The 14,841-nt window shown below is 44.2% G+C and overlaps 1 protein-coding gene across 3 annotated transcripts in view; it reads right to left on the reverse strand.

Annotated features, from left to right (window-relative positions):
• LOC131188343 (transducin-like enhancer protein 2) overlaps positions 1-14,841 on the reverse strand; it is an 85,453-nt gene that overhangs the window by 9,104 nt on the left and 61,508 nt on the right. For all 3 annotated transcript variants that reach the window (XM_058163563.1, XM_058163562.1, XM_058163561.1), the window contains exons 13-16: positions 13,416-13,570; positions 12,021-12,097; positions 10,111-10,360; positions 3,670-3,917 (exon numbers count right to left, since the gene is read on the reverse strand). In XM_058163563.1, coding sequence (XP_058019546.1) covers positions 3,670-3,917; positions 10,111-10,360; positions 12,021-12,097; positions 13,416-13,570 — 730 coding nt within the window. The remainder of the gene's footprint in view (positions 1-3,669; positions 3,918-10,110; positions 10,361-12,020; positions 12,098-13,415; positions 13,571-14,841) is intronic.

Here is a 14,841-nt window from a genome sequence, read left to right on the forward strand (position 1 = left end):
ACTCCAGGGGAAGGATACTGCAAAATCCCCATTTCCTCCCCATCAGCTGGGCCTTGGGAGGCAGAGAATAGATGGGGGCGGGGCCAGTCAGAATTTTTACTACTGGTTCTCCCAACTACTCAAAATTTCCACTACCAGTTCTCCAGAACTGGTCAGAACCTGCTGAAACCGACCTTTGATTGTGGTTTTCTAAACGAACCAGGTTTAAACAACGTATGGTTTGAATAAATGTCAGCAGAGGAACAAAACTGACAATAATACAGGTAGTCCTCGACTTACGACCACAACTGAGCCCCAAATTTTTGTTGTTAAGTGAAGCATTTGTTAAGTGAGTTTTGCCCCATTTTACGACCTTCCTTGCCACAGTTGTTAAGTGAATCACTGCGGTTATTATGTTATTAACACGGTTGTTAAGTGAATCTTGTTTCGCCATTGACTTTGCTTGTCGGAAGCTCGCAGAAGCGGGCCACATTCCCCCTAGGACTCTGCAACCGTCATAAATGTGAGTCAGTTTCCCAAGTGCCTCAATTTTGATCAAGTGATCATGGGGATGCTACAACGGTCATAAGTGTGAAAAATGGTTGTAAGTCACTTTTTTCAGTGCCGTTGTAATTCCGGTCACTAATTTAACTGTTGTAAGTTGAGGACTACCTTTTGTAACAGCAGCAGCAACATCATACTGTTGTGTCTCGTCCGATCTCACCACAGCCGGGGCCTTCTTATCTGCTTCCGAACACGGAGGAATGTCCTAGTATGCCTCCCGGCCCCAGCCCTGGTTCCATGCCCAGACAGGCTGAAGAGGAGGAAGTATCTCCAGCCCCCAGCTCTGGCTCCATGCCCAGGCAAACGGAGCAACTAGACCCCTCCCCCTCCTCCACAGCATGTGAGCCTGAGGGAGGTCAATTGCCAACAGCTGCAGACTGGAGTGACCCTTGCTTCAGAAGAATTGATAGGCGGAGGCAACAGAAGGAAGGGAGGGGCAGGCCTGGATAAATGCTGAGTCATAGAGCCACACCCCATGGCCTATATAAAGGACCTGCTTTCTGGCATTCTCTGAGTCAGGCAAAGTCTAACATATCTTGCTGAAGTCACTTTCTGGTCTCCTGCCTGCCCTGAGGACTTTGCTAGGACTTTGGCAGAGCTGCAGAGGCACGCCTGATTCGGATTTCCCTGACCCGGCCGTCAGCGGAGGAGTGGGACACGACACATACAACTGAAAGCTTTGGTTTAGTTCTTACCAAAGTTGAAGAAATATTTTAGTTTTTCTACTTCGGGAATGAAGAAGGATTTAAATAACACCTAGTCTTTGACTTACGACCTCAATTGAGCCCATAATTTCCATGGCTAAGCAAGACAGTTGTTAAGTGAGCTTTTCCACAGTTTACCACCTTTTTTGCCTCTGTTGTTAAGTGAATCACTGCAGTTGTTAAGTGACTCATGCAGTCGTTAAGCGAATCCGGCATCCCCCCCCATCGACTATGCTTGTCGGAAGCCGGCTGGGAAGGTCACTAACGGGAATCATGTGACCCCTGGACATTGCAACCGTCATAATTACGAGCCATTTGCCAAGCGCCCGAATTTTGATCACATGACTGCAATGGTTATGAATGTGAAAACTGGCCATAAGTCACTTTTTTCAGCATTCATCGCAACTTTGGACGGTCACTAAACAAATGGCTGTAAGTCAAGGACTATTGGTAAAGCTGCCTGCGTTCCCTTCTCAGCATTCACAACTAGCATCCAGCTGCTAAACTTCTAAAATTACCGTATTTTTCAGACTATAAGATGCACCAGACTATAAGACGCACTTAGATTTAGAGGAAGAAAACAAGAAAAAAAAAGTTTTTGGCCTCTGTGCATCCCATTTTTGCCCTCCCCATCCCCCAGAAGCACTTTGCACCATTTTTGGCCTCCTGAACCAGGGGTGAAATGCTACCGGTTAGGACCGGTTCAGGTGAACCGGTAGTAAAAAAAATGCTACCAGTTCGGGTGAACTGGTATTTCCGACGATCAGCTGGCTGACAATCAGCTGTGACACACGATTTATATTAGCTAGAATCATCGTATTTCTTACTTTCTAGCTAATCTAAATCGTGTGGCACAGTGGATTCCCCCCCCTTGCTGTTCTACCTACCTTTGCAGACTTGGAAGCAGGGGTGAAATCTAAAAATTTTCCCTACCGGTTCTGTGGGTGTGGCTTAATTGGTGGGCGTGGTTTGGTGGTCAGATGGCTTGGTGGGCGTGGCCAATAACAATAAATAATAAAAATAATAAACAAAGTATAAAAAAACAATAAGAGGTACCAAAAACCAACTTTCACACTTTACACACACACAACACAACACAACTGACTCACACACAATGTAAAAGCAGCTGCACTTCACACTTCACACAGCCACAAAAAGCTCAAAAACCAACTTTCACACTTTACACACACACAACTCACACACACACACACACACACACACACACACAAAATGCCACATACAGCTTTCTGAGATTTTGTGTGTTTGTGTAGTTAGAGTGAAACACTACAGAAACACCAAATCTCAGAAAGCTGCACAAATATTTTATTATTTTATTATTTTATTTTATTTTATTTTATTATTTTATTTTATTTATTTTCTTTTATTTATTTTATTTTATTTTATTTTATTTTATTTTATTATTTTATTTTATTTTATTTTATTTTATTTTATATTTTATTTTATTTTATTTTATTTTATTTTATTTTTTATTTTATTTTATTTTATTATTTTATTTTATTTTTTATTTTATTTTATTTTATTTTATTTTATTTTATTTTATTTTATTTTATTTTATTTTATTTTATTTTATTTTATTTTATTTTATTTTATTTTATTTTATTTTATTTTATTTTATTGTGGACTTCAAATCCCAGAGTTCCTCAGCCAGCAAAGCCAGCCAGTTGATCACTGAGGAAATAGATTAGCTGAGCGATTGATTCTGTCTGGCTGAAACTGAAACTGCTTTCGGGCTGTGGCCATGCGTTCCTCAGTAATCAGGTAAGTGCCTTAGAATCTCTACTCTTACTTGTAGAAAACATGTTTTCTACAAGTAAGAGTACAAGTAAGGTTCTGCTATTTTTTACTTTTAAAGGCCTGTTTTGGCTGAAGCAAAACCGGCTTTTAAAAGTAAAAAAAAAAAAATCTCTGCTGATGGTGCGGCTCAGCAGAGGCAGGGGGCGGGGCCAGGGATTTTTGCTACTGGTCCTCCGAACCAGCAGCCGCCATCGCTAGGATCGCATGATCCCCTCCGATCCGGGAGCATTTCACCCCTGCTTGGAAGGCTTCAAAATGCTCCTTTTTTAGCGCTGCACAGGTATGCCTCAGGCACACATGCGCGCAAAGTGTGTGCTCGGTAGCAGACTCACAGAACCAGTAGCAGACTTCAGAGGATTTCACTGCTGTCCCGAACCCTCCGTCTATCCCATTTTCGCCAAAATCGCGTCCATTTTTGGCCTGCAGAGTCCTTCTGGGGTCCGGGAAGGTCGAAAACGCGACACACGAAGGGTTCAGGAGCCCAAAAACAGAGCCCGTATTCAGTCTATAAGAGTCACCGAAATTTTCACCCACTTTTTTGGAGGGGAAAGGTGTCTTATACTGCGAAAAATATGGGAAATACCAGATTAGACATTATGGCTCTCACCTAACCATGGTTTGGTTCTGCAAATCCCAGACCACGATGTTGCCGTCGCTGCAGCAGGAGAAGCAGACTTTGGCATCGGGGCTGATGGCCAGAGCATAGCAGGCTGGGGCGGAGGAGGTCAGCTCGGCCTTGATCCGGGGTGTGGGGGCTGCCAAGTCCCAGATGGACAAGGTGCTGGCCTCGCCCCCAACGATGAGGCTTCGGCTGTCGGGAAGTAGCTTGCAGGATCGGATGTAATTATCTCGGTTCTGGGAGGGAGAAAGGTGGAAAGTTAGATAATAAACCCCTTAGCTTAGCTTCCCACCATCCTAACCTCTGGCATTTCTCAAATCGCGTGGATCGAAATATCTTTACACTGCTAAGGACTAGAAACTTGGTGAGCTTTTTTTTTTTTTGAAAGCACTGGAGGGAAGCTGATTTTACAGAATAACAGAAGGGATTTTGGAGATCATCTTAGTCCACCCCCACCCCCGCTCGAGTAAGAGAATCTAAAGCAGTGTTTCTCAACCTTGGCGGCTTGTAGATGTGTGGACTTCAGCTCCCAGAATTCTATGCTAGCTGGGGAATTCTGGGATTTTTAAAAACCGCACGTCTTCAGGCTGCCAAGGTTCAGAAACATTGCTATGGTGTTCTGGAGAAACAGCTCTCCAATCTCCTATCTAGGATAAGGTAGGATAGGGTAGGGTAGGATAAGACAGAAAATATGGAATGGAATGGAATAAATAGGAATAACAGAGTTGGAAGGGACCTTGGAGGTCTTCTAATCCACCCCCCTGCTCAGGCAGGAAACCCTATACCCACAGGTGGCATCCTGTAGCCAGATTGGTGGGCACGCGAGCTCAGCTCCGCCAGCTGATTTTTCGGGCCTTCTGGGCCCACCAGATGTAGGGAAATAGGCTGCTTCCAGAGGGACCTCGGGGGTGGGTGGGTGGGAAAGGCCCATTTTTTGCTGTCCCCAGGATTCAGAGCCTCTCTAGGAGTCTGGGGAGGGCCTCCAGAGGCTGGCGGATGTTGGCAAATGGGCCATTTTAAGCCTCCGGAGGGCCTCCAGGGAGGTGGGGCAGGCCGTTTTAACCCTCGCCAGTCTCCTAGAAAGGCTCTGGAGCCTGGTTAGAGAGAAAAAGGGCCGCGGTGTGGCTCAGGCTGTAAGAAGCCTGTTATTAAAACACAGCTGCCTGCAATTACTGCAGGTTCTAGTCCCACCAGGCCCAAGGTTGACTCAGCCTTCCATCCTTTATAAGGTAGGTAAAATGAGGACCCAGATTGTTGGGGGGGCAATAAGTTGACTTTGTAAATATACAAATAGAATGAGACTATTGCCTTACACCCTGTAAGCCGCCCTGAGTCTTCGGAGAAGGGCGGGATATAAATGTAAATTAAAAAAAAAAACCGGGCCTACCAGGCTATCGCGTGCCAGGAGCGGGGGGAGTGAGAGAGGGTCGAAAGCACACACATGGGGCACATAGAATTATGGGTGTGGGCACGCACACGTGCGACACCCCCTCCCCAGTTCTGGGAGACGATGGCAAAAAGCTTCGCCATCACTGCCCTATACCATTTCAGGCAAATGGTTGTCCAATCTTTTTTCCCCGAAGGCCATCACTCTGCTAAACAAATAATTCCCTCAACACTGTCAAACTATTTACTAAATCTGCATTACTATTAATCTTCTCATCGTTTTCATCACCTTTCCACTTATGACTGTATGACTGTAACTTTTTGTTGCTATCATTAAGGGTTAAATTGCAACCTATGACCATCATTTGTGTTGTAAATGTTGTACCTTTGATGTATTTTTTCTTTCTTTTTTCTTTTTCTTTTATGTACACTGAGAGCATATGCACCAAAACAGATTCCTTGTGTGTCCAACCACACTTGGCCAATAAAATTCTATTCTATTCTATCTCTTCTTAAAAACTGCAGCATCCACAACTTCTGGAGGCCAGTTGTTCCTCTGAAGTTCCTCAGAAGCTTCTTGGATGAGAAGCGAAACATCTTCAAAGAAAAACGAGAAAGTCCAGTTGCCTATTTGAGGGGGGGATTGCAGGAATTGAGAATTCTAGTCTAGTGAAAAGGAGAAGTAGGGGGGACTTTTTTTTTTATTTGCATTTATATCCCGCCCTTCTCCGAAGACTCAGGGCGGCTTACACTATGTTAAGCAATAGTCTTCATCCATTTGTATATTATATACAAAGTCAACTTATTGCCCCCAACAATATGGGTCCTCATTTTACCTACCTTATAAAGGATGGAAGGCTGAGTCAACCTTGGGCCTGGTGGGGCTTGAATCTGCAGTAATTGCAGGCAGCTGCTGTTAATAACAGACTGTCTTACCAGTCTGAGCCACAGAGAATAGCAATAGCACTTAAGATTTATATTCTGTTTCATAGTGCTTCTGCAGCCCTCTCTAAGCGGTTTACAGAGTCAGCCTCTTGCCCCCAACAATCTGGGTCCTCATTTGACCCACCTTGGAAGGATGGAAGGCTGAGTCAACCTTGAGCCTGGTGAGATTCGAACTACCAAACTTCTGGCAGCCAGTGAGCAGCAGAAGTAGTACTGCATTCTAACCACTGCGCAACCGGGAGTCAAGCTATTCTCCAAAGCACCTGAAGGCAGGACAAGAAGCAACGGATGTGTTGTGTCTGCACCCCCCGAGCCGGGCCTCCTGCCAGAAAGTGACTTGGAAAGTGAGGGGGAACGACCGTCAGGACTTACCTCGGGAGCATCGGCTTCCCTGGCTCAGCTCCAGGAGCCAGAGGCAGGCCACGTGGAGGAGATAACAAGCCTCCGTCCCCTGACTCTTCCCCCCCCCAGGCCATGCCTTCAGACCCGGCTGAGGGCAGTCAAGTCTGGCTGGACCCTAGGTTTCGTAGGCAGGAGAGGAGGGAACAACAGAAGCAGGGGTGGGGCAGGCCTAGGAAGTGCTGAGTCATGGAGCCACACCCCACAGGATATAAAAGCAGCGAGAGCTGCTATACCTCTCTGTAGCAGGCAAATCAACTGCTTAACTAAGTGGTGAAGTGACTCACCAGCGTCAAGGGAGATATCAGAGAACTTGGCAGACGTTCGCTATTCTGCTGCCAGAGCTGATAGTGCCGGCTAATTAAGCCATCACTCGGACGGAGGTGAAGGAGGGCAGAACAGGATGGAAACTAATCAAGGAGAGAAGCAACCTAGAACTAAGGAGAAACTTCCTGACAGTGGGGACAATTAATCGGTGGAACAGCTTGCCTCCAGAAGTTGTGGGTGCTCCATCACTGGAGGCTTTTAAGAAGAGACCGGTCAGACATTTGTCTGAAATGACATAGGGTTTCCTGCTCGAGCAGGGGGTTGGACTAGAAGACCTCCAAGGTCCCTTCCAACTCTGTTATTCTGTTAAGTGCTGTATGAGTACAGCGGCTACTTGATACAGAAAACCTGAATCCGGAAAACCAAAGGAAATATCAAGGGAGCGATCCAGTGGGAGTGATCCAGTTGCTACCAGTTCTCCCCAGTTTAATATATATAACAACAGAGTTGGAAGGGACCTTGGAGGTCTTCTAGTCCAACCCCCTGCCCAGGCAGGAAACCCTACACCATCTCGGTTAGATGGTTATCCAACATTTTCTTAAAAATTTCCAGTGTTGGAGCATTCACAACTTCTACAGGCAAATTCTTTCCTGTAGAATTGTTCTGTCAGGAAATTTCTCCTTAGTTCTAAGTTGCTTCTTTCTTTGATTAGTTTCCACCCATTGCTTCTTGTTCTACCCTCAGGTGCTTTGGGAGTTTGGGAGAGCCGGTATTTATTTATTTATTTTATTTATTTATTTAATCGTATTTTTATACCGCCCTATCTCCCAAGGGACTCAGGGCGGTTCACAGCCAGATAAAAACATACATATAAATACAAAATAAAACATCACTTAAAAAAACGTATTAAATAAGGCCGAATATTTAAAAATAGCAATAAAAGTAATAAAACCCCATTAAAACCAAATTCAAAATTTAAAATTCTAATCCAGTCCTGCGCAAATAAATAGATGTGTCTTAAGCTCGCGGCGAAAGAAGTGTAGTGGAAATGCTGATGTGAGAGCAAACCGGTTCGCTCCGACCATCAGCTGGACCCTCCCCTGCGCTATACTTAACCTATTACTTCATTTTCAACCCAGCCGAAAGGCGCAGTAGAGCGAATCGCCATGCCTCAGCTGTTCTGCAAAGCAATGCAAACGCAAAGCACATGCGCGAAGAGAACCAGTGGTAACACCGATTAGAACCCACCACGGGAGTGACCCCATTTTCGACCCAAAACTCAGTCGAACGGTTTGCACGAATGATAGCAAAACCTTCTTAGATCAAATCACCCAGACGTGCGAAATAATAGTACACGTGATAATGACAGTGGGATTTTCTCTGCTTTCCAATTTTGTGCAAAAACAATTCTTTCTGCTGTTACCACCTGTATAATCAAATAAATATTTTCTTTACTAATTTTCTCTAGGAGAAAACATCTCTGGAAGGAGAAGTTATTAAAAAAATATTAGACTGTGCAGAAATGAATAGACTAACTCTATTATTATGATTATAATAATTATAATAAAAATATATATGCGTGTGTATATATATATATATATATATATGTGTGTGTGTGTGTGTGTGTGTGTGTGTGTGTGTGTGTGTGTGTGTGTGTGTGTGTGTGTGTGTGTGTAGGTCTTTGGTTATTCGGGTTTTCTCCCGCGTAAAATTGGAAGTGTCTTGGCGACGTTTCGACGAAGTCTCATTCGTCATCTTCAGGCTTCAGCTTCGTGCTTCTGGGAGCAATGTGTGATTGCAGCTGTTTCTTCCTTTTTAACTGCTAGTGGGGGTTTGAACTGATTGGGTGGGAGCTTGGCTGTGCTCTGGTTGGCTGGGGTTTTTTTGTGCTCTGATTGGCTCAAATCAGAGCACAAAAAAAAACCCAGCCAATCAGAGCACAGCCAAACCCGAATAACCAAAGTCCTACATACAAACATCCGCGAAAACCTCAGAAAACACACACACACACACACACACACACAAATATATATGCATGTTTTGGTATGTTTGGGTCTTTTCCCGTGTAAGATTGGAAGTATTTAGGCAACGTTTCGATGAGATCTCACTCATCATCTTCAGGCTTTGGCTTTGTTCTTATGTGAGCAAAGTGTGGATTTTAACTGCTGCTTCTCTACAAATACTGGTGGGGGAGGGGGTGTTTTTTGAATTGCAGGCCGAGCTGTTGCAAGCTGATTGGTTGGCTGTGTTGCTACATATTGATTGGTTAATGGAGGTTTTTTTTTATTATATATATATATAATTATTATATATATTATATAAATATATAATTATATATATAATTTTATAATATAATATATATATTATAATATAATAAATATATAAAATATATTATTATTATTATTATTATTATTATTATTATTATTATTATTATTATTATTATTATTATTATTATTATTATTATTATAAATGAACAGACTAACTTATGCCACCAGACTTGAAATCCTGGGTTTAGAAAATTTAGAACTCCGCCGCCTTCGACATGACCTGAGTTTAACTCATAGAATCATCTATTACAATGTCCTTCCTGTCGAAGACTACTTCAGCTTCAATTGCAACAATACACGAGCACACAATAGATTTAAGCTTAATGTTAATTGCTCCAATCTTGATTGCAGAAAATATGACTTCAGTAACAGAGTTGTTAATGCTTGGAATGAACTACCTGACTCTGTGGTCTCTTCCCAAAATCCCAAAATCTTTAACCAAAGACTGTCTACTATTAACCTCACCCCATTCCTGAGAGGTCTGTAAGGGGCGTGCATAAGAGCACAAAACGTGCCTACCGTTCCTGTCCTATTGTTTCCTTTCATTATATCCAATTAATATAGTTATTACATACTCATACTTATATATATGCTTATATATTATATAGTTACTTTCATGCTTATGCTTATATATACTGTGTGACAAAAATAAATAAATAAATAAATAAAAATAAAAACTCTGATGATCAAAGAAAGAGAGGAATCAGAATATTTTAAGATATAGGATCAATTTTACCATTGATTAGAAAAAAGATACATATAAGTAACTTGATAGATATGGAAGAAAGAGGTATAACTAGAATATTGGAACTTGTGGAAAAAACTGTAATAGATTAAATTGAAATGAAGAAAAAAGAAACAACAAAAAGATGAAGCCAGGAAGAAAACACCAAGATGCCATCCGGAAGAAATGACTGATGTACTAAATGTTTCTTTCTTTATAAATAAAAAACTTTATTCCAAAAATATATATATATTTATTTATTTATTTATTTATTTATTTATTCACATTTTTATACCGCCCTTCTCCGAAGACTCAGGTGAGTCTGATAACAACAGCGGCTGATTTTCAGACCGTCGTAAAAAGAATCTTCCTTGTACATACCAGGCAGTCCAACTGCGCCACGGGGGTCTTGGTGCCCGGCTGCCCCACGTCCCAGACCTTGACGCAGCCTTTGCCCCCCGTGTAGACGTGCTGGGTGGAATTGCTGATAGTGACGGCACAGACCACCTCGCCGTGGGAGAGCGTGTGGAGCTGGCGTGCGTGGCGTGGGATGCCGGAGCCGATCAGGGCGTCGGGAGGGAAGGGCACCGGCTGCATCTGCCCGTCAGCGCTTACGTGGAAGGAATAGGCCCTGTCAGGATCAGAGAATTAACTGCTATTACAAGCTAGTCCTCGGACTTATGACCACAATTGAACCCAAAATGGATGTGTGCCTAAGTGAGACAGTTGCTAAGGGAACCTCACCCCATTTTACGACCTTTCTTGTCACTGTGGTTAAGTGTTGTGGTCTACCAGCAGCCTGCGGAGCTCACAACGGAGTCGGACAGCGATGAAGCTGAGGAAGAACATGGGACAGTCCTCGAGGCTGGGGAAGGCCCGGATGAGGGCTCTGCGTCAGAGGTAGAGGTGGGGCCAGGACCATCAGGGAGTGATGTGCGGACTCCGGAGCCTCCAGAGGCTGACAGTAGTGAGGCAGAGGAACGGGAGGAGCCTGTTCCTAATGCACGTATGAGAAGAGCTGCCAGAAGGCTAGAGCAGCTCAAGCAAAGAGGACGACTCAGGAGTAGGGCCAAGAGATGACTGGCCCCTCCCATAAGGCTTAAAAGACCAGCAACTGCATTTGGGCTCTTTGCCGGAAAACAACGTTGATAGCCTTTTTCCTTGTCTTGCTGCATTTATTTCTTCTTGGCGTCTTCTGCTTTTGAACTTTTGCCAAGAAAAGCCTTTGGCAGTTTGCCTAATAAGACCAAGGTTGGTGATAAGGCTGAAGAATTGTGTTATGAAGAATTTGCTTTGATTTAGTTTGGATTATGCTGAGAATGAGTTAATCCACAGCTGTTCTAATAGTCTGTTTTTAAACTGACTGAGTTTACTACTACCTACTTGGGCCTGGGTCACAACATTAAGAGAATCTGGCTTTCCCCTTGTCAGAAGGTCGCAAAAACGGATCGCTTGACTCCGGGACACTGCAACTGTCATAAATATGACAAACGTCGTAACTGCAAAATGGTCATAAATCACATTTTTTTCAGTGCTGTTGTAACTTTGATCGGTCACTAAACGAACTGTTGTAAGTCAAGGACTTGTATTTTTTGTTTTACTGATAATAATAAAATAATAATAATAATAATAAGCCCATGGTATTTGTGATGCCTTTTTGAATGTTCAGTTGACTGAGTGTCATGTTTAAGGAATAAATAATAATAATAATAATAATAATAAAAAAAATAAAAATAAAATAATAATACTGATAATAAAAGGCTGCCTGATCGAAAGACGCTGGAGATCACTCTCCTAAATCTCACAAAAGTTCATCAATGTTACATTATTATTTTAATATTTTGATGTGCCTCTGGTGGCTCAGACTGCTAAGACAGTCTGTTATTAACACAGCTGCTTGCAATTACTGCAGGTTCAAGTCCCACCAGGCCCAAGGTTGACTCAGCCTTCCATCCTTTATAAGGTAGGTAAAATGAGGACCCAGATTGTTGCGGGCAATAAGTTGACTTTGTATATAATATACAAATGGTTGAAGACTATTGCTTAACATAATGTAAGCCGCCCTGAGTCTTCGGAGAAGGGCGGGATATAAATGCAAATTTTTTAAAAAAATGTCTTTTTATCTTTTTTGGTTTTATTGGTGGTAAACCTTCTAGAGTTGCCCGTGGGCAAGATAGAAATAAGCACAGGAGGAAATAAATAAAATAGATAAAATCCTGCCCAGGCTTGCAATCACCGAGAAAAATCACAATATTTTTTTTCCCCTTTCCCAACCAGGAAACCCGACTTACGGCTTGCTGCTGGAAATAGCCGGGAGGGAGGCCGAGGGGGGCGAACCTCGCAAATGTGGGTGTGATTCAAAAGCCACCTGTGGAAACCAAGGAAGGAATCGGGGATCATCTGGGACTCGTGATGAAAATCTGTTTCAGATTTGGAAGCTTTCCAGTTTAACGCTACAGCTTTGATGCTGTAGAAATGACTAGTGCAGACTCAGTACGGAAAAGTACAAAATTGTATCTATTGACAAAGCACCAACCCACTTGCAATGCAATCCTTAATTCGTCCCCTCAGCCAACTTGAAATACTCACCCAAGCAGAAAGAGAGAGGCATAAATCAAATGGATTAATACACTCAAATCCATGAGGACTAGGGCCCCCACGTGTTCCTTAAAAGAAGGAGCAAAAGGCCTCGGTGGGCTGTTGTATCGCAGTGTTTTCTCAAACTTGGCCGCTTTAAGATGAGGTGAAATGCTCCCGGTTCGGACCAAATCGCCCGATCCGGTAGTGATGGCAGCGGGTGGTTCGGAGAACCTGTAGCAAAAATCCCACCCCCCCCACGCACCCAACCGAGACATGCAATCATCAGAGGTTTTTGGGGTTTTTTTTACTTTTAAAAGCATTTTTTCTTCAACCCCAAAAAAAGGCTTTTAAAAGTAAAAAAAAAAAAGCCTCTGATGATCGCGCGGCTCAGCTGGGATCGTCAGAGCCTTTTAAAAGCATTTTTTCTACAACCTCTTGGGCTGAAGAGGTTGTTGAAAAAATGCTTTTAAAAGTAAAAAAAAAAAAAAAGTTGGCCACGCCCACAGAACCGGTAGTAACAAATTTTACATTTCACTACTGGTGTAGACTTCAATGCCCAGAATCCCCCAGCCAGCTCCGTTAGCCATGATTTCTGAGACGCCTGCTACCTCCCTGTCTCCGAGTTGTAAAGTTGAAGGGAACAAAAAAGACCATCCAGTCCACCCTCCCTTCATGCTGAAAGGCCTTGGCCACTTGAAGACTTGTGGACTTCAATTCCCAGAATCCCCCAGTCAGTCCCGCTAGGTATTATTCTGAGACGCCTGCTATCTCTTCCCTATTTCGGGAATTATAAAGTTGAAGGGAACAATAAGAATCATAAAGTCCAATGGTGAAGGGGCCAGCAAAGATCATCAAGTACTCCCACATGCCGGCTGGGGAATTCTGGGAGTTGAAGTCCACACGGCTTAAAATTGCCCAGGTTGAGAAACATTGCTTTTGGTACATTATTCTGAAGCACTTCCTACCTCTGGACTAGGGGATGGCCACTGGCTATTTTTCTTCTCGCAGACGAACGGTTGTCAGATAATTTGACCTAACTGGGTTTCATCTCCATCTCCCCCCTCCCTTTTTGAAAACCCAGTTCGGAAGACTACCCCAATCCTCACCAGAGGAGACCGTCCGTATCCTCCCGGGCCTGCAGAAAGATGGATGCTGATATAGGAACTCGGTGCAGACAATTCGCCATTGAGGGTAGCGTGAGGCATCACCCCAAAGGACGAACCAAAATGGCTGGTGAAAGAATTCAGCGGACTCCGCAAGGCTGTTGTTAGAGAGAAAGAAAAAAAAGAAGAGGAGGTTTGTTCCTTTCAGCTAAACAGAATACAGGTGGACCTCGATTTACGACCATAATTGAGCCCCAAAAATTCTGTTGCTGAGCAAAAAAGTTCTTAAGTGAATTTTGCCTCGTTTTACAATCTTTTTTTTTGGCACCAGAGATGAGCTTCACAAAATTTAATAATTGGTTTGCCCAGCACCGGAAATGTGACCGTGAGTGCCCTCTGTGCATGTGTGCGGCCATCTGCGCATGCGCTTTGTTCACACACGTGGCTTGCACGCATGCACGTGGCTTAGAAAACGTGGCTAAATAGGACAGCATAGTGCCAGGGCAGGTGGGCAGGGCAGCCACCCACAAGTCGTTACTACCGGTTTGCCCAAACCGGTCCGAACCTGTTCTGTCCCCCCACCGCAGTCCGGGAGGCACGAGAAATGACTCAATTAGCCGGCAATTGAGTCCACGGCAGCTATCGGCTCTGGCAGCAACCCAGCGAGCGTCTGCCAAGGTTTTTCTGTTATCTTTCTTGATGCCGGCGTGTCAACCAGGAAGCCAGGGATAAACAGCACTTCAGCTCAAGTTCTCTCCAGGCAGTTGGATTTGTTCGTCACGAAGCAGCATAACAGCCCCTCCTGCTTTTATACCCTGTGGGATGTGGCTCCATGACTCAGCACTTTCTAGGCCTGCCCCACCCCTGCTTCTGTTGTTCCCGCCTCTCTTGTCTACGAAACCTGGGTCTAACCAGGACTGATTGTCCTCAGCTGGGTCTGGAAGCATTTCCTCGGCGGGGGGAGATATAGGAGATGGAGGCCTCGTCACCTCCTCCACCTGGCCTGCCTCTGGCTCCTGGAGCTGAGCCAGGGAAGCCGGCCCTGCAGAAGGGAGCCCTGATGGCACTTCCCCCTGACTCTCTCTCTGGCAGGGGGCCAGGCCTGAGGCGGGGCTGGAGCCACAACAGAACCGGCTGAATCCCACCACTGTTTCTCGCACATGTTAATCACTGCAGTTGCTCATACAGTAACCTCGTTGTTAAGCAAATATGGCTTCCCCATTGACGACGCTTGTCAGAAAGTCCCAAAAGCGGATCGTGTGACCCCGGGAAACTGCAACCGTCGTAAATATGAGTCAGTTGCCAAGCATCCAAATTTTTATGGTGTTGAGCATAGGGGATGCGGTAACGGTCGTAAGAGTGAAAAACGGTCATCAAGTCACTTGTTCAGTGCCGTTCTAACTTTGGTCGCTAAACAAATGGCTGTAAG

Source organism: Ahaetulla prasina, chromosome 1, assembly GCF_028640845.1.
Source record: "Ahaetulla prasina isolate Xishuangbanna chromosome 1, ASM2864084v1, whole genome shotgun sequence".
NCBI classification, from domain to species: domain Eukaryota; kingdom Metazoa; phylum Chordata; class Lepidosauria; order Squamata; family Colubridae; genus Ahaetulla; species Ahaetulla prasina.